The sequence below is a fragment of the Copadichromis virginalis genome, linkage group LG4 (assembly GCF_057382275.1).
Source record: "Copadichromis virginalis isolate Kocher_CV1m ecotype Utaka linkage group LG4, C_Virginalis_male_GT1.1, whole genome shotgun sequence".
Classification (NCBI taxonomy): Eukaryota; Metazoa; Chordata; class Actinopteri; order Cichliformes; family Cichlidae; genus Copadichromis; species Copadichromis virginalis.
The window spans coordinates 33,573,414-33,600,442 of NC_140621.1; the positions used below are offsets into that span (position 1 = coordinate 33,573,414).

At 42.5% G+C, this 27,029-nt stretch overlaps 2 protein-coding genes and 1 long non-coding RNA gene across 3 annotated transcripts; 1 reads left to right on the plus strand and 2 right to left on the minus strand.

Moving 5' to 3' along the window:
• Positions 1–1,451: 1,451 nt before the first annotated feature.
• On the plus strand, positions 1,452–22,225 carry LOC146711970 (uncharacterized). The gene is made up of 3 exons (XR_014920227.1): positions 1,452–1,511; positions 9,551–9,710; positions 21,353–22,225. It is a non-coding gene; the product is annotated as an uncharacterized LOC146711970 (long non-coding RNA).
• Positions 13,725–19,439, minus strand: cbx2 (chromobox homolog 2 (Drosophila Pc class)). The gene is made up of 5 exons (XM_085455029.1): positions 19,325–19,439; positions 19,187–19,230; positions 17,398–17,463; positions 17,164–17,233; positions 13,725–17,079 (listed from the first exon to the last, which is right to left on the minus strand). The coding sequence occupies exons 1-5, from the start codon at positions 19,394–19,396 to the stop codon at positions 15,751–15,753; spliced, it is 1,581 nt and encodes a 526-aa protein (XP_085311155.1). The 5' UTR covers positions 19,397–19,439; the 3' UTR covers positions 13,725–15,750.
• On the minus strand, positions 19,767–27,029 carry LOC146711972 (ectonucleotide pyrophosphatase/phosphodiesterase family member 7-like). The gene is made up of 6 exons (XM_085455030.1): positions 26,761–27,029; positions 26,181–26,326; positions 25,178–25,807; positions 22,642–22,876; positions 21,083–21,215; positions 19,767–20,741 (listed from the first exon to the last, which is right to left on the minus strand). Exons 1-6 carry the CDS (start codon positions 26,993–26,995, stop codon positions 20,684–20,686), a joined length of 1,437 nt encoding a protein of 478 aa, XP_085311156.1. The 5' UTR covers positions 26,996–27,029; the 3' UTR covers positions 19,767–20,683.

Sequence of the window (27,029 nt, forward strand, 5' to 3'; positions counted from 1 at the left end):
CGCGGTTTAGAAAGAAAGCACCATGACGATGCAGAATATATAAACCCAATATTGGCATGTGCTGTCATACTGTTTCCATGCGTTTCCTTTTAAAGATTCGCCATATATTCCTATTAAAGCAGCTTTCACCCCTGAGCTGCTTGACAATAAAACAAACAATAATTGGTTTATTTTGGGATTTTGATTTGTAACCGCTTCAAATCCTTTGCCATTTTTGGCTTGCGGTCCTTTGAAACAGAGAAGAATGAGTGGAAGCGGTGTGTTTGTTATGTAAAATTAAGCAACAACGGCCCCTACTTTGCACCCAGCGCAGGAATTCACTGCAATTAACTCTTGAGCGTCGCATGTAAATACGAAGGGGTTCGGGGCTCCGCAGGCAGGCCGGCGCTCTTCACACACTGGATCCCGGGCCTTTGTTCTTCCAGGGCTTTGGCCGGCCGCCACACTGCCTCACTTGGCAGCACCTAACTATAATTTTCTCACAATGCCTGGCGTGTGAGCCGTCCATCATTCCTCTCTCTGTGTCTCCCAAAGCTCCCCCGGCCCACTGGCACCTCTTAAGCCTCCAGCATTTTCAGGTTTACCCACTCCTGAGCGCATGCCAAGTCTTTTCTATCATCCCGTCATCTTGCACAACCAAACAAGCTGCCTAAGGATATTTATTAATTCACTCTTCACACTTGGCTATGCTTTGATCAGATGGTAAGTATCTTGCCATCTGATCAAAGTATCACTCCTGTATCGCTCCTGGAGGTGTTTTGATATTCTCAGATGTTCTGTGGGATCGCTGCAAATTGTTTCCAGGTCCAGCTCTGTTCAGTTCACCGACAGTAACTTTAGAAAGTAATAACAAGAGTGCTGCTCTGTACATGTTTTCCTCTTGTTCCTTAAATACCTTTTAGATGTTCACTTGATTCTGAGAAGGCAGCATGATATCGGGGTTTAGAAAGAAATCCTCAGGTGCAAAGGAAGTGGCCACAGCATGGCCAAGCACGGGTATGGCACTTTAAGCTCAGATTTTAGATTTTGTAATTTGATTACTGCGGTGTTGCTCCGAGCGTGTGATTTTTATCTATTTAATTTCTTATCTGAGGTTTGACAGCATTCAATATCATCAAGCTAAAGTTGAAGCAATGCATAATATTCACTCTCTCACTTGTACCACCATGACATAAATGCGATGTAAATATTAGGAGTGCAACGATACTCGTATCGATATTGAACCGTTCGATACAGTGCTTTCGGTTCGGTACGCATATGTATCGAACAATACAAAATTTTTAATTTATTTTATCAACTTTCCTTCTGACGATGCTGTCTGTGTTGAGCGCTCAGTGGATCTGCGCTCGACAGTGCAGCCTAGGCGGAATAGTCGAACACAGATTCACTGAGCACATGGCAAGCTAGCGAGACAGAAGTTAAGCTCTCCTTGCAACATGGACCTCCCCCACCCTCATTCAGATCTGGTGTTTGGAATTATTTTGGTTTTCATGTGACGTATGACCCTGAAGGTAAGCGCGTCATGGACTAAAGTAAAACAGTATGTTGGATGTGCCACGCAATGCTCAATTACATGGGTGGGAGCTAGTGTGTTAGCGCAGTTAGCTTGTTAACGTGTTGACGCTGTCCAGCCCCACGCACGGGGCGATCAGGGGTAGCTCGTTAACGGAGATTTGCCGTGTTGTGGCGTTAACGTCATTTCAACAAGATTAACCTGAAAGCACTAGTGGGAACACAACGAATATGACTGCACATTTACGCCGACATCATCCTAGTGCAAAGACAAGTGGAAGCAGACAAAAACAACAAGCACGCATGCTACAAACTTTACCCGAGTCATTTAGACGGCCGTTAGCACAGGATTCTCCTTATGGGGACCTGATATGTTTAATATGCTGCTGAGAATATAGCCCAGAAGAAGCGGATAGTATAGCTTTTATTTTGGAAAGAGCCATTTCTCTGTAATAAACTCTCTTCTCCAAAGATGAGTGATTTCTCCATCAGATAGATTTATTATTTTATCCCTTTGTTGTTTCAGCAACACAGAAATTTAAAAACTGTACTTTTGAGTTAAAATATATATTTATAATTTTAATAAATGACAAATTAAAAAGGCATGAACATTTTTTTTGTATCGAAAAAATATCGAACCGTGACACCAAAGTATCGAACCGAACCGTGAATTTTGTGTATTGTTGCAACCCTAGTAAATATATAAATACACAACTTTTTTTTAAAGTGCAGTGTTTGAATTAAACCCAACATCTAAGACTGAAAAATAGAGTTAATGCAGAGTGCCAAAAGTTGCAGTTCCTCTTGTGGCCACTTGAGGCTGGCTCCAAAAACAATTTCTTCCCCATAGACTGCTACATTATAATGGCGAAATAAACACGCCTGTTGTTTTTAGCCTTACTGGGTAGTTTTCTTCTTCATAACTTTTTATAATGGCTGATTTTTTGTTTTCTATAGCAGCGGTCCCCAACCCCCGGGCCATGGACCGGTACCGGTCCGTGAGTCGTTTGGTACCGGGCTGCGAGAGTTGGGGCTTGAGTGTGAAAGTCATGGTTTTCAGGGTTTTTATCATTAACTCGGTTTCCCTGGGTCTTTTCCCGTGTTGTAGTTGTGTGCTTTACCATAGCGACCAGAGAGCATCAAGGGGTAGAGAGGAGGATGTTACTCTCAATGTTGTTGGCACATTTCAGGAGGACGCTGCTAATAAAGTTACATAATTACACAGTGAATTTGCGTTTATTATTATATTTACAAAATACCACAGTTTTTGTCTTGGTTGTGTCATTTTAATTTGTTGTATTTATCCGCGCCGCCTTAAAGGCTGGTCTGTGAAAATATTGTCTGACATTAAACCGGTCCGTGGCGCAAAAAAATATAGCTTATTCAGTGTTGCTGTTTTGTTTGGGTGTCCTGACGCAGGAAGTTGTAGCTGATTTGTGTCTACTTGGTCTCACCTGGACTAATTGGAGTTGCTGAGTAGTACGACTTGGCTGTGTGATACAGATAATATTCTATACACTAATTAAACCACCAACTGTTTTTCATTGGTGAGAGTCAAGGCAAAAATCCTGAAAACAATGGTAGTAAGAAAGAAACAGAGTGTTGTATATTATAGACTTTTGGAAGGTCAGATATTATTATGAGTTCATTATAAAGAATTCTTTAAAAAGCCACCAAAGATTGAATAATGAGAATAAAGCTGAAAGCTTCCAGTCTTGTTGTATTTGTTTTGTAACTGGAATCGCGTCTTTATGTGTTTATCCTTGGTCAGAGGTTTTGGTTCAGGACTTTCCACAGTACTTCAGGATCTTGGCAGCCATGCGGGCACTGCAACCGTGATGTGTGCTTTGGGGATTTGGGTCGAAGTGTAGCAATCCAGCGATCTGGATTGTGTGGCTTTTCTCTCTTTTCAGTAGATGTTGAACTCTGCATGGACACACCGAGTGTTCAAAGATGTTCGGCTCAGTTATACGGGAATTTGCAATGCTCGGTTTGAGGGATATTGTGAAGCGTCACTGCAGGTAAACAGTCTGTGTGCTGGCAGAAACAGATACAAGCAGATTGTGCAAAGGTCTGCCAGGAGTGCCGCTCTGCCGGGATGCATGTTGTGCGAGGAAATGAAGTTTGTGAAAGTCTTTTCTAAACTTTGGCTTAGCTGCTGAGACTGGAGTAGCAGTTGTGGTGTTTCCCTGTGGGTATAAGCGAGTACTCAGTGTGGCAACCTCCCGGTCAAATAAACTGCAAATAACTTGTATTTTCTCGAAAAAGAGAAGAAGATAAAAGAAGAATAAAAACTTGAGTTTGCAGATATTACGATTTTATCAAATGGTGGAACATAAACCTCCACAGAACCTACAGATTTACTTCTGTTTCAGTTCATTACATAATCAACAGAACCTGAAGTTCAGCATTAAAGGTTATTGGGAGCGAAAGCCCTCCAGCACCAGAGACTGAGACCGAGCCAACCGTGGCGTCTCCATCCTCATGATGGAGCACCGCCAATAGCACGCCTGTGGGTTTCTGATATGATTGCATTCTGTCAAGGTGCTGCACAGGCATGTCACATAAATACTCAAGATTTCATGGGCATGATGACTTGAGGCGTGAGCTCAGATATTTTAGCAAATGTGTCAGCTGGTAAATATACACATGGTGTGCATGGCACTTAATCATACGGAAAACCTCACTGACAAGTATCTCATCACGGTACATAAATTTAGTTTGAAAGGCATTTTAAGTTTTTGTTTTGTTGAAATACTTCCAGCGAGCAACTCCTCCTATAACCACAAATTGTCATTTTTGCATTTCTGCTCGTGGACAAATGAACAAACATGCTGTAACCTGCTAATTTGGGAGAAAACGCAACATGTCCTCGTACTCCAGTGACAGGAGATTGCCAGTTAGTTCTGTAACAACATGGATTCAAATATAATATCCAGTGTTGGAAGAAGCATCATCTGGACTTTGACTCGGGAGATTGGTGCTCCTCCTACATGCAGGATTAAGCAACGGGCGCAGGTGTACTGTTGAGAAAACGGGGTCTATTTTACCCAAAATATGACAACAAATAGGCAGCAATGCAAATAAGCTATTTTAAGAACTAAACGGGCTCATTAAAAAGGTCAGCAACTTGGAGCGCTGCTTCACAAACCAAGACCCAGGTCAGAAACAAACCAACCAACAAATGAGAGAGAAGACAAAGGGACACGGAGAGTAAGTAAACTCAGTGCTCAGTCCTAAACCCCCATGCTTTCACAGCAGATGGTTTGGTCCACTTGTTAGGTCTGTGAACTCTAACCAGCTCTGCTGTCAGCCTTTTGTTCAGCTACAGGAAAGACTGTAGCAGCAGATGGGCACCTCAAGAGAAAGACAAAACATCATTAATGCAACTTAGAAAAAGCATTGACAAACACAGGAAACCAAACATGCCTGCCCTCATTTACAGTGCAATAAAATGTGCTGAAACACACTAACCAAACACAACAAACCCTTCCAGGGGGGACTGTCCTGTGCACGTCCAGTGACAGCAGTAGAAAGGAGTTCAAACGGGATAGAAAGGAGTGCGATTTTGTTTGGTGTACAGTGCACGGACATGACCAAATTGTTATTTTGATTCTTCACAGCTGAATCATTTTATAGTTTTTCAGTTGGTCTTTGGATAAACTCGGGTATCAAAACTTTTTCTCACGACTCTCACCCCATAATTTACATCCTCTTACTCACTTTAATACGTTGTAAAGTGAAGATGATACAGTATCGTTCTTGAACCGTTGCCAGCGTGAGGTACCTTTGTTTGCATACTATTTGGCCTCAGTCATCAGGTCTCTCCCCTGCATATTTTGTGGGTAAAGGGTGCTGCTGTTGTCCAAATGGAGAGAGGGAGAGTAAGGGAAGAAGAGAGCTTATGAAAGACAGCAGCATGGGCAGTAGGCGGCATAGAATGGAAGATTTAAGATTTATCACCGAGCCACGGAGTGGAAAGAAGTGCTGCAAGTCTGGAGAGTGGGTTTCCACTTCAGCCTAATTCAGTGTGAAGTGTTTAAGACACACGAGTTTGGTTTGAGGAGATAAATGGGAAAGCCAGGCTACTTTCCGAGGCCGACACCTCTCTGTATTTCAGCTCCATAATTAACTCTCTCAGTAAGTTTTCGCCACAATTCACTGCAGGTTGGCGATTTCGTGTTTGAAGCGCGTTCTTCGATTGAGGTCCACATTTGTTTGACGTGACAGACAGTGTGAAGCTGCTCTGAAAGGTATTTCAGAGGATATGTGCCATCTAGTGGTACAGATGTGTGCAGATGTTTCCCACAGCTGCAATGAAAGTGCAAGTCGATGGATCCGGAGTGCAGTTTGTCTCTGCTATGGCTCGAGATTAAAAAGCATGAGTGCACAGCATGCTAACAAGGACTAATATTAGCAGATGGTGAGCTCTTAAGACTAACGCTGGAGACTTTATGTGAGGAATGATTGATGCGTTCTTAACACTTCCCAGTTTTTAAATTATGTATGTGTCTGTGAAGACGGGTCCTTCTCACAAACGTGACCTAAATGACATGTTTGATGACTCGGCCCTCACACTCTGAGCCCATTGGCTCTCTTAATGGCCGTTTTATTACCTTAGCGTGTTAACCTGAAGCGCCACTTGCCGCCTAAGAAGGAACCGAGGAGCTGCATGAAAATGATTACACCGCAATTATATCAGCCACTTTGTGCGACTCCTCAATGCCCAGCTGTCTGCCGCCTGCTGCCAAGAAATGGATTAGTTTCACTGCTCCTCTAATAAGACTGTTAAACCAGCAGCATGAGCTCGAATAAATGGATGAAAGCTACAGATAGAGGGATGGAAATAGATGAATATTGTCAGGCTGCAGCCAGTCGTAGCTGGAAAACCTGGCCGATGCAAAGAGGGGATTCTCATTATCTCCAGGAACAGTGAACACCCAGCTGGCTCTTCCTACAATCAACACCTGTCAAAGGTTCTCACGCAGGACACGACAGCGTCAAACAGAGAGAGTTTTGTATACCCGGAGGGCACGAGTACAATCCCGGCAGTAATAAAACTCGGGCAGACCGTGTTGGTCCTGTAAACGTAATCTGCAAAGTGTTAATTACAACCTGGCGCCTCTGTGAAGCTGGAAGTCAGCTGAGTCGTCAGCGGCGTCCCGATCTCCTTCCTAAACAACACAGCTCGAGCCGTGGCGACAGACCTTGGAAACGAGATTTTCTCTCTGTTGGGGTTCCTGTTTGAATGGGCTGCTTTAAACAAATTAAGAGTCAGTCAGATGCTGTGTTTGCGTGACCCCCCTTCATCCTCGGGGGTTAGGGTTGGGGTGGGGGTAGCAGGGCGGGGCACAGCCAGAGCGCCCGCGTTGTTTGCTGTCATTCATGTGGAGGGCCGAGGGTTTGTGTGTTTACCGCACGCAAGCGCTCCTCGCAAGTGCCACTCAATGGAAATGCTGCTCAGGGTCCATTGCATGCCACAAAGCCAGGAGACGCCACGGCTGTGAAGCTGCATGGATTAATCGATTAGCGAGAAGTCGGCCTGCTGGAAATTTGAGCTCTTGCTCTGCACTTTTTTAAAAGTAATTCCAGCTTCTCCATGTGGAATCAATCAAAAGGATTTGTTCATATGTAATAATAAAACGGAACCTGTCTTTTCCCTGATTGGTTGAGGGTTTATGGGTAAATCTGTAAATTTATTAATCTCTGCTCGTTATGCTCACTCTGGTTTTCTGGAAACTCTTCCTCTGCCTGCGTCTCCCACTGTAGCCCCAGAGGACAGGGCTCAGTCAATGAGCGCCGCTCTCAGATTTTGTTATTTTGTTATTGTGTAATGGTTTCCAAAGGTTGATGGATGGCTCCTCTACAGGTCTCCCTTGAGGAGCAAACCCCTCTATCTAGACATTAATCTACTGCTGTGAGACAGACACGCTTGTTTAGCTAGCACAAAGCCCAGTAAGCTGTTGTCTCTGAGAAAAACCTGGCCGTCTCCAGAGCCACTGGAGGCAGCGAGGGCTGGAGCCAGAGTAATGACCTGTGAAATTCACCGATAGAGTTGTCGTGTTGCACGCAGGTCCGCCGGCACCGGGCCTTGTTCACAGCCCACTGCTGGTATCAGTGCTCCTCTCCTGATGCCGCTCAGCCAAAAGGACTTAAAACCAAAATGCAGACTTTGTGAAACTCTTAAAAAAAAAACAACTTTTGAGCTTTGTTCTCCTCTAACGAGTCGACGATAAACTGCCACTGAAATCGGCCGGTAACGAGCTGCTCCTTGGCGAGTTTTGTTCTAAATTATTTGGTTAAACTCAATATCTGAGACTAATTTCCACTGTGCTGTATCATAACAGCGCTCTCAAATATTTACTCGGCTTTGCCCTGTGAAACGGTCAATATTACCTCTCCCTCTCAATCAGATTAGGATGTGAAGCTGAAAGTTGAGGAGGGGAGCCTTTGACGGCAGTAATGAAAGTAGTTGTGTCTTCCCGAGAGCAGATTAAAGAAAGATCAGAAGGGCAAACTTCCCGCTGGCCTCTTATGTCTGGTTGATACAGTTTGACTTAGTTACCCCAGTTTCACAGCGGAGGGAGATTTCCTCCTTATTCTTGCCCCGTGGGTGTTAAAGAAACCGCTCTCTGGGAGGAGAACAGGCTTATATGTCAAAAACCGCTTGGGTACATAAACGCCTCTTCCTCTTCATCATCCTGCCTCCTTTATTCTGTTACTTTTTAATAATGCTTTACCAAATTGTGTTATAACTTTATGGCTGCATGCATGACGCACGTAAATTGATTTGAGACCAGGAATCGTCAGCTAAGCTCGTAGCAGTTGAAGGCTGTAAGGTGGAGCTTTGCAGAAAAGATAAATGTCAACTTAATCGCGTTTTGATAACAGGTTTGATTTTGGAAAATGAAACATGCCGTGGCTTATCATGTCAATGAGACGCACACGGGGATAAATGCGTGCTTGTTCTTGTTCTGTACTTTTGCACAGTTGTGGTTATTCATCTCCATGAGATGAAGAGCGCACGATAAAAAGAAAAGTTCTAGATGAATTTGACTCGTTCGTTGTTGCTACTTTTTCATTTTCATTTTCTGTTTATCGCAATAATGTTTGTCCTCAATAATCAGTCAGAAATGAAATGTTGGGAAAGTTATAGTCTAAGTTTATATTATACATATTGGTACGTTAACAGTTGCTGAGTTACTTTATGTTATTGATATTTGGCTTCTTGTTCTCAAGGTGATGGACAGTCCAGAGTATCCAGGTTTGGATGAGCAGTCACAGACACTGAAACTGTGCAACCTGTTTGCATAAATAAATATTTTTAGTTTTAAAAATGAAACCAATAAGTGTGTGATATTAAAGGTTTCTTTCGCAGTGATGAACCAGGCACATATTCTTCATGTCTAAGGTGAATATAGCTCTCAGTCTGGTTTCTATTCTACTGTTATTGGGTTTATTCAGAAAGTTAAAGTTGATCTCGTGTCAGAACTTAATCCCAGTCCACAAAATCTTAACAAAATGGATTAAATAAAAAGAAAAAAGCATATAACCTGTGAGTTTCCTTGTATCGGGAGTATGATACATCCCTGGGTGTGCCTCAGGGCTCATGTTTAGGACTTTTTATCTTCATCCCTCCCTGGTGACGAAGCACAGAGGTGGACTCGGTTGCTGCTTTACGTTAACGTTGCTGGAGTCTGCTGGGCTGCATACAATACGTGTTGTCTTTGGAAAAATGTTTCCCTTTGACCTCCCGAAGCATTTAAGCATCAAGAAGCAGAACATTTTAAAAGCCAGATTTCCCAACTGACTTTCTAACCCAGTAGATTTATCTTAAATTCCCTTTTTAAAAAAATCAATTAATGCATTTAATTTTAGATTTGCTGCTTTTTTTTTAATGCTTTAACATGGCTCGACATTACTTTCTCACATTTTTACAGGTAGCCGAGGTTCAGTTTTAAAAGTGTTTACAGAGCCAGGATGACATCAGATACCATGACTAATCAATAGGAATCCTCTCCGCCTGCTTGCCCTTCAGGTGTCCGTGAATTCGGAGGCGAGGAGGTGGAGTTCATCTGGCGTAATAAAAGTAAGCTGGGAGGAAAATGTGACAGATGTGGAGGCATGTGCCAACGAGAAAAGCGAGAGTGGGACTGTCAGACATGTCGACTCCGGCGTGGTGATGGATGAAGAGTGAGGTAAGACAAATGACATCGTCTGTCTGAGGCTGTGTTGTCATAGTGGAGGATTGCCGCTTGTCTTAACCTCTCAATATCAGAGAGCAAACTGAAGTTTGTTTACACTGCTCCAGTGGAGTGATTTAGAATGAGGGGCGAAGGAGACTTGGGTGTAGGTATGCTCGCTGGAGGGTTGGATCGGGTTTCTAAACATTCCCTTTGAAATCGAATAGCAACCATCCGAGGCATTTTAAACCCAACCAACCACGTTTGGCTGAAATCCTCAAGGAAGAGAGGAGCCTAAAAACAAATACAAACAGAAAATTAAGTATCAATCCCAATAATGGCCTGAATGCAGCGATGAAGCAGAAATTCTTGGTTTAAGGCCAGTATGGAGTCATCCTTTAAGAAATAAGATTTTATAAGTGTCACATCTGCATATAGATGTTTTTTATTTCTCATTCTATTAATTTATTTAGATTTTATTGCCCTCAAAATGAAGTCAAATCTTTTCTGCCACCAAGGTGAGCAAAGGTGAGTAAAATAAAAACCCGTAGGATCCCAGTAGTTTTTTTTTTTTTTTTCCTGCATTCTTTGTATTGACTTTATAAAAACTTTCAACAGTGCATCATGGAAAAAGCTCATTTCTATCTTTTAAACAGAGGCCGGGGTTAAGAAGAGAAGCTGATTGATTTACAGCCTCTTGTGTTGCTAAAACAATAAGACGTCCTGGGGAAGAAGAACACAAAACATCCCTGGAGATGAACTTGCTGAACACTCTTCAAAACAACTGGGTTTGGGGTGTGTGTGTGTTATTGTGATGGAAGACGGATTAGAGTCTGGCTTATTTTGCCAGGAGTCAGGTGTGGGGTGGGCGAGGGCCGTCGTGGATCGGAGTAGGTACATCGGTGCCGGGGGCGAGGCGAGGGCTCAGGCTCGCTTCCAAACCCTGCCTGAAGTCACTGCGGGGCTGGGCTGTTTGGTGTGCGAGTCTGTGTGAGCGCACGCGTGCGTGTTGAGTTGGGGGCGTGGGGTGGGGATTACACTGTCACACTGTTCACACTGTTTATGCATACCAGGCCACTGTGAGTGCCTCTTTGTCGCATAAGTGTTTACTTGAATTTATTTTGGGAGAATTCCACATGACTGGGACGGGGATCTCTATAAATTATGGAATAGAGCGCTTTGTGTAATGATAACTTCTGTCAGTTAGTCAGGCTGTGTGACAGTGTTTTTAAGAGCGTGTAAATACAGGGGTGGTGAAAGAGGGAGAGGGGCGTCTGTGTGTTGAAAGGTGCTGCAGACTTTCCTCTTCATTTAGTCTCCTCAGCAGAACAATAGCAGTGCTTTAAAGTGAGCTTCTTATACCACGTCACAACATATTTTACTGCAGAGTTACTCATTTACTGTAATTGGATATAATTACATTTTACCCCGTCGAACACTTAGATTTCACATTTTAGTTGAGAATATACCGTTACGCTCATCCGCCACATTCGTTTTTTACACAGGAAAAAAGGTTGAAAGTCGGTCACGATTAATTGTGATTAAAAGCGCGCTCACTGGTACGTCTCGTTAATACTGGGTTGGGCCTTAATTCTTCATGGCGTACACCGAACAAGGTGTTGGAGCCGTTCCTCGAGATTTTGGTCATGATGGCGCGTGAGTCTCCCGTCCCACTACGTCCCAAAGGTGCTCAACTGGACTGGATCTGGTGACTGTGGAGCCCGTCGAGGAGCCAGTTTGGACGATCTGAGCTTTGTGGCGGGATGTTGTCCCGCAGGAAGCAGCCAGGCAACATTTATCCAATCGTTCATTGTGTAAGTTTGGTGACACCGCGTGAATCATATCCTCAGTTTCCTGTTCCTTACTCAGATGGTGCCACGTGATTGGCTGATTACGTTCGTGTTAACGAGAGTGTACGTTTTAGATCAAAGTATACGATTGTGCTAATCCCGCTACATTCAGTTTGGGTAAATTTAAGAGTTAGTCACAAGTAATTCCTGAAGTTTAGTAAAGCACACGCTGCTTTCAGTGCAATTGCTTGGTGGAGTTTATGCAAGAAGCCAGTTTAAAGCTCATGGGTGAAATAAACAGAAGTTTGATTTAAAAGAAAAAATAATGAAAAGGGACTCTCTGCAAAGGAGACTGATCCCAGAGGCTGGTTACTCCTTTAATTCTTTAGTACATCTTATCAGAAAGACTATGATGTCATTGATGCATCACTGCATGAGGGAAAAAATGGGTTGCAATAAATTTAGAGATGATTTTAAACAGCTGAAATGGGAGTTAAACCATCCAGCAGCGCTGGATTGTACTGAGCTTTGCAGACATTTTTGTTCTGCCTTTCAGGGGGTACTTGGCTGAAAAGAAACGTCAAAGGAGGCACTGTAACAGACGGCTGAAGTCAGAAATAAAGGGGGCCTCTAAAAAAATTCAACAGTCCAACCTTCTTTTTATTTCCCCTTCCTTTATAGTAGTGGATTAGCGCAGCGTGTTTACAGTACAGGTCAGTTTAGCCAGGATCGTAGTGTATACATATAAAATCGGAATCTCCATCCTAAATTTAATAACAAACATCTCTGTACTGGGCTATGCCCTGTTTCAGTTGGGTCTGTGCCAGGACGGCTACTGTAGCTCGCTCCCTTCCATTACCTGACACAGAGGGGCTGCAACACCCGCCCATAAAGGTAGTAGCTCCTCCCACTGCAAGAAATAACCATTATGTACTAAATTAACTCATAGCAGTGCTTACCCTGTTCTTATATCCTGATCCTATGTAGGATAATTGCTGTAAGACGAGCCAAGCTGATTTAAAACAGCTTAAAATCAACATAACATCCAGACATCTCCCAAATCTCCCCCTCTCCTTCATACCACTCATGGCACTTTCCCCCAGGAACCTGACTATAAAAGGAGTCCAGCGGGTCTGGACTGGTTTGGCTCTTGCTGGGTCCAAACCAATGGAAAACCGAGTGCAGTCAAGGAGAGGTGAGGAAAAACAAGGTCATCAAATCTGTTAACCCATATTTAAATCAAACGTTCATGGCAACAATACACAAACTGTGTGTTCAGAGGTTACGGACTCTCCGATGGGTCTTTGGTCTAGAGCTCGACTGTTGCCTGTCACAGGTTTGTGGGTTAGAGATGCAAAAGATTTGTGGACGGCCAAGCAACACGCGTCCTCGATGCCAACACAGACCTGACACAATCCCATGGACGTGAGCGTCTGCGACTGAATTACGGAAAGTAAAGTGAACACACGGTCTTATCAAGAGTACGTACAGTATGTTATCCACGTCATCAGATGAAGTTGCCGTGGAAACAGAAATCGGGCTTTATTTCTCTTGGCAAGCACGTGAAATTAGTTAGTGCAGTCATAGATAAGAACAAAATAAAAGTCTGTGTTGCCAGAATACTTTCACCGGGGGCCTGATTTTTAAAGAGAATGTCATTTCTGATTTTATGATTAACTTTATAAAGATTTTACTTTGGATGTATTAAGGTAACTGTATTCAAGTGTAAGCGTCTAAACCAACAAACACGTTACAATTATTGCTAATTAAGACATTGATGAACTCTCAGGTGCATGCACCTTCAAATGCAACAGCACCATCTAGTGGTCGTTATAATAGTTGTGCACGGGACTTGTGTTGGGCTCCTGCAGTGGAGAGATTTGCAGACTCACATGTGCTTTTTTTAAAAATTGTTATAAACTCTGAATGTCTCCTCAGCACCAAGAGAAAGTGATAGAAAACTTAAAATGCATAGAATTGTTTCTTTTTCTGGCTTCTTTCACTGAATTTTTAATTTAGGGCAACACCTAATAAGTCCTCTAACATTAACCTGAGGATTTCACTTTGGTTGCATAGCAAGAAGACAAGAAAATGGTAGCAAAATAGCAGTATTATTAATTCTAATGTTGGGATTTGTCTGAAACTGCAATGTTAAATTTATATAAATATAAAGCAAAGCGGCCAACGCCACGAAATGTCTCGACTTCTCCGATAAATTAAAGAAAACCCCGAGCCAGACTGAAGAGTTGTACCTTTTTATTAGTCACTCTGACAATTGGTACAATACAAAGATTGATGACACTGTGCTATCCCCAAAAGGCTTTTAATTTGAAATAAATAGTAAGGAAAACATTCAATGGAGACGGTTAGTAATCTAAAAAAAAAGCAACATGTATATGAAAAGTTCCTTTATCAATAAAACAAGTAAATATAAAAACATAAGAAGTCATATTAACACCTTGCATTACCCCGTAGTCTATCACACGGTGCTGATGACACCAGATATCACACACAGTCTGTGGTGCATTGCTTTACATTGTATACAGTGTGCTGCAGCCACATGAAGAAGACCCTAAACCCACAAATGTACCTATTACACATGCAACAAAAGGTGATGCTGAGTGCAGTCTACTTCTGTAAACTGCACCTACACCACTCGTATGGTTCCAATTAGGCCACAAATATTTTTTCTCTTTACATTTGTAACAGGTCATCCAGCAGGGCTTTTCTTTTCCCTTCCAGTTTCACAAGAATACAGACGAGGAAACAGAAACGGTGTAGTCTCCAGTGGATGCTCAGGAGAACTCCTTTATTGAACAACCTGAAATTCTAGCTATCTTTGGGGTAATGCCTTTGTGTTTAGTCTGAGAGAAAGAAAGGCACAGTCTGCAGAGCAGGATTAGACACAGGAGTTCAGACGAAGTGCTTTGTTGCTGAACTCCTCTCGAGGGAGCAGAAAGTAGCGCACACTGTTGCGGTTTCTTTTCCGTTACATCAGACAGACCCTTTTTTTTTCCTCTCCCTCCGGGAGGCCGAGCCTGCAGCTCCTGAACCCATGCACGAGGGGTGAAATGAGAAGACCACAGCTGCAAGTAACAGGAAAAAACGAAAAAGAAAAAAAAAGCCCTTTCAGTACTAGGCACCGGTTTTGAATCACCAGTACACGCTTGATAAAACCTGCTGTTTTGCGGTCATCTGTCGTTAAGCTGTCCATGCCTGACCTTTTCCGGTGTGTCTGAAAGGCTCGAGTCCTCACGCCCACGGCCCGCGATCTTTGCAACAAGAGCACTTTCCTCCAAAATTTCCAGTCACAGAAGACGCAAGTTGCTGGTGAATATCTCGTGGAAGCGGTGCAAAGGAAGAAGAGCGAACCTCAGCCGGGGCCGAGTCTTATCTGAGCGTCGGAGGGGAAACGGAGATACTGTATCTGACTGTGCATGCTTCAGCCCATTTGGAAAACTGCGCTGATAAACCGGCTACATTGTGGAATGAAGCTTCTCTTTGAGGTGATAATGGTGCGCACAGTCAGTTCAGATGTGGTGTTTTCTTTTTTTAGTACACAGAAATGAAGCTGTTGCTGGTACTAACACAAGATTAAACAGCATCAAAGTCCAATACATTGAGACCTATATAAAAATATATATAAACACAATGATGATATACCCTGGAGGGATTTTTTTCCCCAAAGAAATGAACAAACGAGAGGTAGCTAATTTCAGAAATGTTACAAAAATAAACCCTATCGACTCAACGCTAAGATTTAAACTGGCTGAGCTATCGAACGACATGGATTCACAACATTAAGAGATTATTCAAACCTAAATGAGCTATCCATAAAAGAAGCTAAACCTCCTGCTCACACCTGCCTTTCATAATTTCTTCATAAAGACATTCCTTCTATCTGCTGTTATATAACAAAGCAGAGGATACCTCAAACAGAAACACACACACAAGATCAATGTGGATAAATGTGTGAGCGCTAATGTTTTGCACCGATTCAGCGTTGCTATTTTAGCTCAAAGCTAAATGTGATTTTGATGAAACGCTCACAGGGGGAAAAGGTTTTATCAGGTTTGATTTTTGTTTTTTTTACACGAACAAATAAATAATTACTATCAATAAATGATTTTTTTAATACCTCACAGTCTATCGTTGACTACAAAAAGATAAAGAACAAATTGACCCACTCATTCATTCATTCATTCACTCCCTGGAGTGTTTCTTCAGTTTTCTCAGAACTTGAATCCACTCAGTTTGCAGTCAACTCAACAGTTGCGAATGCTGAAGAAGCCCACGCTGGTCGGCGACTCCTTGACCGTGACGGTAACCAGATTAGCTGTAACATCCGTTACGAACACGTGTTCGATCAGGCTTCGCGTAGGCTTCCAGTCCTGGCTCTGGACCGCGACCTGTCCGGCGTAGGAAGAATCCTGGTCCGAGTCGGAGCTGCTCTCCTCCTCTCCCGTGCTCATCTCGTTCATTTTGGCTTTTTTGCCGTCTTTGGAGGCCGACCTGTCCTGCTGGCTCTGGGCCTCTGTGGGGGATTTATGCACGCCACTCCTCTCCAGCCTTCCTTGGACTCTGGAGGCCTGGATGTCATTGACCTCTCTGACCTTGTCTGTGCCGGGCTGTGTTTTTCTGGCCTGCAGTCTTCCGGGGGTCGCGGGACTCTTTGGGGGTTTACACTCTTGATTTTGTGTCACAGGTTTCCGTGCTGGGTTTGCAGCATTTCTGGGGCCTGACACTGGTGCCGTGCCGTTTCCAGGAGCATCACTGCTTTGCACCAGTTTGTTCTGCAGGTTGAGGGGCTGAAGGCCCTGATTGGAGGAGACGTTAGATGGCAAGGACGCCGCCGTTTTAGCACCGGGTATCCGCTGCGCTGTCGTCACAGGGGCCGGTTTCTTTTGTCCATTAGGGGAGCTTAGTGTATGCTGAGTGGTTCCTTGAATGGGGTGTTTGGATGTATTCAGATTCAGCGCTGCTACGCCTTTTGATTTACTAGGAGCTGCTTTTAAATCCAGGCTTGTCCCGCTGCTCATACCGGAGACGGGAAGTTTACTCTCGGTGACATTTCTGCTTTGGCTGGACTTGTTCAGCGGAAGAGAGGAAGGCTGGATCGACGGCCTGCCAGATCCCACAGAGCTCAAGGAGTTTTTAACAGCACCGACCTGGGCGAGGGAGCTTCTGTTCGGACCACCCACCGTATCCCTGGCCGAGCCCCGGTGGAAACCCATGAAGGTAAAGCTGGCCGGGTGAACCGGCTTCTTGATTGCTCCTGGAATATCCGTATCTTTGGCAGTCTTGCGCGGGCCCTTGTTCTGCTGGAACTCCTTCACTTCGGAGGGCAGAGGTTTCCTACTCCGTTTCTTGGGAGGCTCCTGTTTCGCCATGACTATCTGCGCCTTCTTCTGAGGGACAGGATTCAGCTCTCTCGTTCTCACGCTTGGGCTGACTTGTTTAACTTGGCCGCCGTCGTCATCGTCGTCATCATCCGAGGACGACGAGGAAGAGGAGCACGAAGACGAGGAATCGGACGAGGATGACGACGAGCCAGACGAGGAGCTGCTCGACTTTGGAGCTTCAGGCATATTTTCCTATGTTTTTAATAAGAAGGGAATGTTAGATACTCTGTTTGGGACTAAATCCTGCAAAAAAATCATCTTTTGAATCAAACTTACAAGGATTTTCCGAGGCCGTCCTCTGGGCCTCTTCCCTCTTTTACGCAGCAGAAGCTCCTTTTCCTGCTCTCTGTAATACGTCAGCAAACATGAAACAAGGAGTCATAATTATTAAACATATTTCATATTAATGTTGTGTGTTTTAAATGCCAACAGAGTTACGACTGCAACAACTACAGCATCGCGTAGCACAGCAAACTTTAAAGTGCGGTACATCTTAACGTAGACACTTACTTCTTGTTGAATGCAGCCAGCAGTCTCGGGTCGAGGATATTTTCTTGGGGCTCCCAGCTGTTGTGTCTGAAGTGAGCAGACATGGCGAAACATTAACACACATTTTAGTGTTAATCCAAATCAAAAACTAAAGGTACTCCACAGTTTGAGGAGTGCTTCCAGATTTAGAAAATGACTTTTCAACAGAGTCCATTCATTGAGCAACACAGGGCTCTGTTGTTCTAGCAGCCATAAACTGAGCACAGGCAGTCCCTCACTTTATTTAAAGACGTCTCAGGTGAGCTCGAAAAAGGACGAGAACAGAAATCTAATACTCGGGAGATTAAAACAACACTACAGCTAGTGACAGCTTGGCTTTATAGAGACAAACAGACCCGTGTAACCACAAAGTCATAAAACACTAATTAGTAAACAATATCTTAATATGTAGAGTGAAGACCCGTCTGTCCCTGCACTCGTGGTTTGAGAATGATTTAAACAGCTACAAAAACGGTTTATTAAACAGTAATAAGCACTGAGTGGATGACAGATATGTAATCCATAAGGGTAAAAGTTAAAAATCTGATCGATTCTATACATCACACCATACGTGAGGCATCAATCAAACTGCTGACTTTAGGTACTACACCGAATCAGTTTTTTACACTTCCTTTGTTTCCTCAACAAGCACAGTTGTGTTTGTTGAGGAAGGAAGTAAGCGCATTATTTTGGGTCACGGAGGTTACCAACATGAGTGGGACGTTGTAAAAATACAGAATGAAGATTTTCTTTTTCTTTTTTTCCATCAACACAAATAACTTTGTTTTGCAGAGCTTTGTTGGTGGTGCCTGCACACGATGTCAAAGGCTGGCTGTTGCACTGCCGAGTTATTGAATTTGCTTCTTGTTTGTTTTTCAATCTTATATCTGAAACTTAAGTTTGAGCGTCCGTTAGCTTGATTCCTGAGTGTGGCTGCATCAGTGGCCCCATTCAGTGACTAATAATTTGATAGTGAGCATAAATTGAGGAGAAAATAACTAAATGGGCTAAGTGCAGAAACAAACTGAAAACAGGCCTTTTCAATGACCACTCGCTTTATCAGGAGCTGGTGAATGGCCCATTCTGATCTGCAGTCACCAGTGAAATAATCAACCCCCACCCTTTCGTTGCACACACACACACACACACACAAACACACACACAAAGGATGTGGTTCTAACAGAAAGCCATGGAGCTGGCAGGCAACAGTGTGCATTGATGGTGGATTACAGCAACAATGTGAAGTGAACAGAGGGCAAGTGACAAGAAATGAAGGCGTAGTGGAGATTTACAGGCACAAACATGCACGTATAACACACACTTCGAGTGGAACAGCACAGAGAAATACTTATATATATATATACATTTAAATAAATATCAAGTAACCATCGTGAATTTCGGATGTCCCAGTCCGAGTCAAAGACAAAAAAAAGATAAAACTTAAAAACGATGAATAAAATCAGCCAAACGTCATAACTAAAATGAATAAGTTGATGTATGAAAAGCTGAATTAGCCCTAAAGTGTTTTCTTTGGCTATCCGATAACTTCCAAAACGTAAATATCGAACAAAAGGAAGCAAATGTGTATTGTGTAAAACCCTCAGGTGGAAATAACGGAGTTTCATTTTACTGCTGTTAAAATTTGGATTCTTGTGCTTTTATTTATTTTTTTAAAAATAAAAAATAAAAGTTTGGGTTTAGCTAAAAGCAACAAGCGACACGCTGTTGTTGTTTTCATTGTTTCGGCCGGAGCAGCACCACTTGTACTTACTTGGATGACCATCCCCTCCACTTGACGAGAAACTCCAACTTTCCCTGAAAGAAAACCCCCAAAAGAGAAACAGACCGTTTGTAAAATAGGAGAAAAATACGTGGATAAAATCTAACACAGCGGTTTCACAGCGCTGACCTTTCTCATTCGTTTGTTTAAGATGCATTCCGCATCAAAAACCTGCTCTCCCACGGCGCTCAGTTCCTCCATGTCTGCCTTCGCCCTTGCATAAGAATCCTTTATCAAAAGAACAGCGCGGCGCCCGCACGGCGGAATTACGCTGGGACCAAACCGGATGCTCAAGGGCCCGCCTTCAAAATAAAAGAACGCCCGAGTGCCAAAATTCAGCCAGAGGGCTAATTTTAATTTGTTATCCCGCAAGAAATTTTTTAAAGCATCTAGGCTTATATAACGACACAAACTGCGCTTAACATGAATGCAAAAATATCAAGAAAAAAACAATTAAAAACTTATACAGTCAGAATATATAATATTTGATGTCAGGTCTCTCTTGGAAATGAGATTTTTTTTTTTACCTGGATAAATAAAGGACTAATAAAAAATAAAATGCACTCAAAAATTGATTTCATAATAGAATAGTTTATTCCGTTAATTTTATGCACAAGATTTATTTTAACATGCTTTACGCAAAAAACAAACTCAAGCAAGTAAACCAGTTAAATAACCAGTTCACGTAGTACAAGTTTAAAGGGCAGCATGTTGATTAAAGTATTGTATTTAAATAAGTTCCATACAAGTCTTAAATGTTATGCTAAAAAGAAAAAAAATGAGGACTCAGCTAATGAGAACTAAACGGTTCTGGCGTACAAGTCAAAATATATATTTGAACTTTTGATATATAGACAATATAAAAAACCCGGAGGGTTTACATTTATGTTGAAAGTTACAACCGGAAGTGTTGAGCACCCGTGTTTAACTTGACATTTTTATCCGAGGAGAGGCGGCAACTGATGAGTATGTAGTTCCTCAAAATATGTCACTTGGCAGCCACCGTAGACGTGTATTCACTTCTTTAAATGAAAGTAGAGACGCGATGGCCTTAATATGATGATCGCTACTTTGTTCTCAGCACCTTTTATCTTAATTTAATTGCTCACAGCCTCACCCCAGCACCTCGTTTTGCTTTATGGCTTTTATGTTTATTTAGTACATAAAAGTAATATAACGTTACGGTAATGGTCTCAGATGTTTATATTCCAGTGTCCCAACACAGCACTGCTTATGGATGTTTATTCCCATTTAATTACAGCAGATTTGAAAAAGACCTAAATGTTCTTCATTCATGCATAAACCAGGGCATCTCCAGTTAAACTTGTTCTGATCCTTCTCTTGTCACTTTGTATTATTTGAAAATAGCTTAAATAATAATTTACACTCTGCTCTTTGGGTTCTAATGCAATTTGCCATGAAAGAGAATCATGCAGAGGGTCCATCCACAGGGAGCTGCTTTTAAATCTCTCATCATTATTGTGATGTTCAAAATGGAGTTTGATGTGCGTCTTCTTTTTCCGGAAGATCTCTCAAACTTCCTGATCTGAAACACAAAGTAAAGAAATTTTACTTGGCTCCGACAGTCTCGGTCGTTCTGTCGTTGGGCAAGACACTTCACCCGTTGCTTACTGGTGGTGGTCAGAGGGCCCGGTGGCGCCAGTGTCCGGCAGCCTTGCCTCTGTCAGTGCGCCCCAGGGCGGCTGTGGCTACAATATAGCTGCCATCACCAGTGTGTGAATGTGTGTGTGAATGGGTGGATGACTGGATGTAAAGCGCTTTGGGGTCCTTAGGGACTAGTAAAGCGCTAAACAAATACAGGCCATTTACCATATAGATTTTTATTTGTCTTGGATGTATAACAGTTTTGAATGAATAAGTCATTACCTCTTTGTCTTGCGTTTCTGCTTGAGTAGTCGTTGGACCACTGCTGCTGCAAACACTATGACAAGAAATCCAGCTACCGCAGCCAGTCCAGTGAAGGCGTTTTTCATGTACTTCCTGTGTGAACTACTTTCAGCTGAAAGAAGAAAGAAAAACAAAAAATTCACACATTGAAGATTAAATTTTTTATGAAGCCTTTTGCTTTAATATTTCTGTACTGACATAAAAAAATGTTAGTGTTATTTAATTGTATCGATTTTTATTTGCTTTCAGAGCTCAAAGACGACCCGGTCATGGAGCTTGGAAAAGAAAGCGCCTGGACTTCTTTAAGTTTCTTCTTCGGTCATAAGACCATATGCTGAAGAGACCCAGGTATTTAAGCCCTAGTGGGAGCTGTCTCTTATGGAGGGTCATTGACCCACTATTGATTATGTGCCTCATCACATGGTGTGAAAAACGGTGTGGGCCAATATCCTTAGATTTGTTCTATAACAGTTTGAGCAACAGAAGTACTTGGGTAGAATTAAGAAAGGATCATTGTTTGGGGTAAATTGACAGTATACTGTTATGTTAACCACATATTATAACTTTCGTATTTGTGTTTATATCTGCATGTCTTGCTAGCGTGATTTGTCTGACTGTGTCTTGTTTTCTTGCTAGTTCAGTGATGACTTTGTGCTTTACAAATGTGAGAGTTAAATATGGCTCTGTTATATATTTCATAAAAGCCAGCAGGCAAAGGTGTCTAAGAAGAGATCGGTGCATATTAATGGCTGTCCAGCATAACAGTTATCTGTGTGGTGACCAGTCTAGGGGTGTGGCTAAAGGGGGAGGGGACTGCAGTGGTAAGGACTGAAGAAAGTGTTTGTCAGGGAACAACAGTGTCGTCCTGCTCAATCCATTATTGTAAATATAAAGTTACATATACAAGTTGTTGAAATGTAGGCCAAGTTTTAACAGGTCTGAGGTTTATTTTTATAAAAATGTCTGAGTTTTCATAGACAGTCTGACAAGTTTTGGGTCGGCCCAAGTGGTGGGAAAAATCCTATTATGTCAAACAAGTAATATTGTTATTTATTTTTAATATTAACCTAATTTTTAATAGAAAGAACAATAATAAAAATTGAATAAAAGAAATGGCACAGAGTGCATCCTGACCTGATGACTTCATTATTACATCACACGTCAAAGTAAGCGAGCCAATCAGCTTTTAGTGTTTGCGACCACTGAAAAAAATATGTGATCATATCGATAACATTTAGTATCTTACCTTAGTTTGATGATACCAGATAGTAGACACACCAACATGTGAATAATTGAAGAATTATTATTATTATTTAGATCAGAGGTGGGTTGTACTAACTAAATAATATCTGGTTTTGATATAAGCATTTCTTCGCCTTGTTACATCAGCGAGATGATACATGTTTGAGATTCACTTTGACTTAACACAACTAAAGTCAGAAATGATGGATGATCGGCCCAGTAATGAAGGAGCAGGTGTTGGAGCGACACACTTTCAGTGCCACGGGGAGAGACTCATTAGTCTGATATAAACTCACCTCGAGCAGCAGTGCTAGTAACCAGCATGTGTTTGGTAGCGTCGAGATGGCCGTCATTGACCTCCGGCTCGATGCCCAGGATGTGACACATCAAGGGGTAGATGTTCACTGTCTCAAAGGGCCCCACCTTTAGGTTTTTGTGAAACGCTGGACCCACTGCCCTGAAGAAAGGTTTCATGTCCATCGCTTGGTTGTCATAGCCATGCTCTCCCTTGTTGAATTGAACTGGGAAATACTGCAAGGACAGGATGGATAACATAACTCTCTTGACCCAGTTTGATAGATTCAATTAGAATCTAACTTTCAAAAGGTAGTCAAATAAAATAAAACCTCAACAGACGTCCACATCTTGGTCTACTCTCAGTCAGTCAGCAGAGGGAGGTATTGACCAAGCCAAAGCGGATTGTCTACATTGTGCAATGAAAGCCCTTTCACCCTTTGTGACTGCTGCCAGCCAGTGATAATGCCTAAATGAGACCGTTAATCCAACTCGAAAATGTTCATTTTCATGAAATACTTTAAAGATTTAAAATGGTTTCATAATTAAATGTTATATATAGTAGTTTTCCAACACATTTCCAGAATTCAGAATACACAGTTGTCTCTGTGTTATGTAACCATCTCGACATTTTTTTCCTTCTCTTAGATCAAACTAAAATGAGTATATAAAAAAAATGGAGGGAACGAAGAGCCAAATTTCCAGTCCCAACATACAGACCTGGGATTTAACACATTTTGTCACTGGATTAAAAGAAAAAATCTATTTTCCTCTTTTTCAGGGTTTTTAGGACATTCCAGAATTTTAAAATTTCCTCTTTTAAATTAAGTTGTGATTTAATGGTTCTCAGTACTGATGGACACATTTGCTTGCAAAGTTGCTGCACAGCAGAGTGACTGAGTGAGTGTAGAGCCAAATGAAAATGCTAATTTTGAATTTTGAGGCATGAATAGCTTCATGAAGCATTTGAGAGCGTACTGCATGTCATCAGCAAGGCCTGGATTATCCTGAGGACGTGCAAATGCACTTGATTAAAATTGTAATGTACTAAGATTAGAATTTAACTCCTTGCGTCTGGCTGAAAAGAGCCCAGTTTAAGTATTTTCAATGAGCAGAATTTAAGTAATTTAATTATTTCTGTAGTCAAGAAATGAGGAAATTTGTAGAAAAAAGCCCAGATGGCATGTACAGATAATTAATCTGGCTCTTTATCGCTATAGAAGTGCTTGTCATTTAGAATCCTTATGACCACCTACGTAGGTCATAATCACATAAATTGCCTGGTTGTTAATAAGTTACAACAAGAAGTGCGAATGTTTGCCGAAGCTGCACTTTGCAGTTTATTATGTTGCATGAGAACAAATGTCAGCTCTCTATGTTGAGGGTGAATGAAAGGAAGAAGAACTGGTAAGACTTTATCGATTCAGATTCCGTTATCGATATCATTTATCGATTTTAATTGCTTTGATAGCGTAGCAGTTATAGCAAAGACATTTTGTGCAAATTAATTTTGTGCTGTTGGAGAAACTTCCCCCTTTTTGTTGTGACCGCTGTGGGGGTCATTACTCAAAAGTAATTATTACATATATACATTTTTCTTAAAAGTAAGGACGTTACTTAAGTCCTCCAAGGAGACAGTAATTCATTATCCTACTCGTTAGATTACTTTCACGTTACTCTGTAAAATAGCTGAAACACGTTCATAATCACATTTCATAATTTAAACCTACAGGCTGCTGTAAAACTATAAAACTAGCTAGAATTGCTACCACACTTTTTGTGGTTGTAAACTTTCTGGAGTCACTGGAATCCTATGAAATGACCATATTGTTGCAGCTTTCTAAAGGCCATTGCTTCTCATGCTTAGATAAATAAGTAGGAGTTTATTCGTTCTAGTTTGGTTGTGTTTGCTTTTATTAATATGCATGCTTACTGTTGTAAAGCAGCATGCTGTAACGCCAACCTTGATGATTTCTTGACTCTGAGCAAGTGGTTTTAACGTCTTGACATCCCCGAGGTCACCAGCGACCTATCTAGGGTTAGGGTTCAGTTTTGCTTTAGCCCCATGTTAAACAAATTATTTCTCATATATTTAGGCATTGCATTTTTTTCTGTTTGGTGACCGAAACATGCAGTAATTCTGTACAAAGGGTTAATGTTAACCAAACTGCTCATTTTAACCTCAGCTCTGATCCTCATACCTTTGACTCGGGGGATGTTCACAGTCTCTGAAGCTAACCATCAAAGTGCAAAAGACTAAGGTCTAAACACAATCAAAACTATCATCTCCTGGCTGATAAACCTATAACTTTACCCTCCACTTCTCCAACTTGTGGACTTTCGAGCTTGTTATCTCTCTGAGGGAAATATTGCTGCGTACAGTTGTACCACACAGCAGCTGCTGACAAAAATGGCACTATGTGATGCCCTGGCATGAGTAAATGTTAGATTTGGCACGTATGATTGCTGCTGAAGATCTTGTCTGACAGCTTGTCAGGTGAGAGTGTGAAAAACACAATTGAGCATCCGTCAACGTACCCCGTTGATTACGTATCCAGGGTCGGCCCATAAAATGATGGGGAGGATGCGATCGTTTTTAGTAAAGCGAAGGTGCTCTGGCACGTCCTCCTTCTTGTACACGTGGAGATGTGGATGAGCCCCTTTTAAGGCATTGTACACCGCCTCCAGCCTGCCTGGCTTGGGCGACAGCATCCCGGAAGGTCCGTAGTCCACCAAGTGGAAGGACAGGTCCCCGAATGAAAAGCCTGGGATCTTTGACAGGGTGATTTCCTCCACCAGACCATTACGATACACGGTGGACATGCCGTGGTCTGACGTGATGATGATGTTAAGGCGGTGAGTCAGCCCGTGTCGCTCAGCTGATTGCCGAATATAGCCCACTGTTCGGTCCACTTGTTTCACCATCTCTCTACGTTCATTCGAGTCCGGACCGTATCTGTGGCCTGTACCGTCAGGCTCGCCAAAGTAGAAGGAAACAAAGTCCACGTTCTTGTCTCTGAACCAGCTCATCACTTTATCTGTGTTTTCTCGCCAAGCGGTCTCGTTCTTGTAGTTGTAAAGCTGCGGCTCCACTTCCTTGTGCATAACAACCTGTCCCTGGTAACTGGAAGCTGTGCCAGGAAAGTGAAGAGAGCCAGCGTTTAGGCCCTGGAAGGTTAGAAAAAAACAAGGCCGCATTAACATAAACATGACATATGCACTTGACACGCTGACAAGTATGTGAAAGCTACATCTGTTCATACTGTGGGTCAACACGCCAGGAAAGCACATCAGTAATAGCCGGATTTTGATTAATTTTCTTAAACCTACAGCTTAACCTTTGAAGCAAACTTAGAGCAGCTGTCATTTGCATGCCGTTAACATCTACGCCTGCAGAATTATTTGCAGTCTAACTGCGGTGATCTTCCTGAAATCATTCAGCGAGCCTTCAGAGGTGTTTTGTCAAGAGAAATGGTTTCTATTTCTGTAAACAGCAAAACAGTCTCTCACAGTGATGAGATGGAAATTGTGCTGCGCAGACCTGTCTCTGTGCTGTGATCCAGATAGGCAGAGTGCCATTGTCCCACCACTGATCCACAAACTGACTCTGATAGTAAGACTTCTTCTCTCCGGTGGTTGTGTTGAAAAACATGTTGTGGATTACCCCGTGATTCTCGATGTAGCGGCCTGCAGAAGAGAATCGCTGTCAGTCGGCTTGCTCTCATTATTCATAGCGTGACACATTCACATTAAAAATTCTATCAACTTAACGGGCTGAGTGGCATGACGCTTTTGGACAAGGTCTTACGACCAACTTCGGAGATTAGAGGAATTTAATTTCAAGGAAGTTAAATTTCTTTTAGCAGGCGCTGATGATTCGAGAGTCAGAATACAAAATTTAAAAAAAAGGAGCAGAGAATTCTTCCCTCAGTCATCCAAGCATAATCATCTTACTCAGCTATAAAAGCCGTTGGACCCTGGGACATTCAATTACAACTAATTCCTTTTTCCTGTGGCTTTTTCAATACTTGCAAAGTAAACTCAGAGCGGTTACTACTCTGTCATGATATGCAGATCCCCTGCCAAGTAGAAGCGCTGCTGTAGAAAATGAAACTCTTTACCTGTCAAGAGGGTGAAGTGTGTCGGACTGGTGATGGTGAGGTACGGAGGGGTGACATACAGGGCTTTGACGCCGTCCTCGGCCATTTGGTCGAGGTTCGGCGTGTCCACGTCGCGGTCGTAATCCCACCGGAAACCATCGAATGAGATCAGCAGCACCTTCTGTCTCTCGTTGTTTACCGGCGCTCCGAGGACCGATGAGGCCCAGAGGACGCAGAGACTCGCGGTCCACAGCATGGTGAACGTAGGCGCCGACTCTGTCGCTCAGCTA

Coding starts and splice junctions, on each gene's coding strand:
- cbx2 (XM_085455029.1), bottom strand. CDS start 19,396: ATGGAGGAACTGAGCGCCGTGGGAGAGCAGGTTTTTGATGCGGAATGC. Junction 19,231..19,324: donor TAAACAAACGAATGAGAAAG/GTCAGCGCTGTG, acceptor GTTTTCTTTCAG/GGAAAGTTGGAGTTTCTCGT. Junction 17,080..17,163: donor GACGGCCTCGGAAAATCCTT/GTAAGTTTGATT, acceptor TTAAAAACATAG/GAAAATATGCCTGAAGCTCC.
- LOC146711972 (XM_085455030.1), bottom strand. CDS start 26,995: ATGCTGTGGACCGCGAGTCTCTGCGTCCTCTGGGCCTCATCGGTCCTC. Junction 21,216..22,641: donor TACTAGCACTGCTGCTCGAG/GTGAGTTTATAT, acceptor TTCTTCTTTCAG/CTGAAAGTAGTTCACACAGG. Junction 20,742..21,082: donor CAGAAACGCAAGACAAAGAG/GTAATGACTTAT, acceptor TTTGTGTTTCAG/ATCAGGAAGTTTGAGAGATC.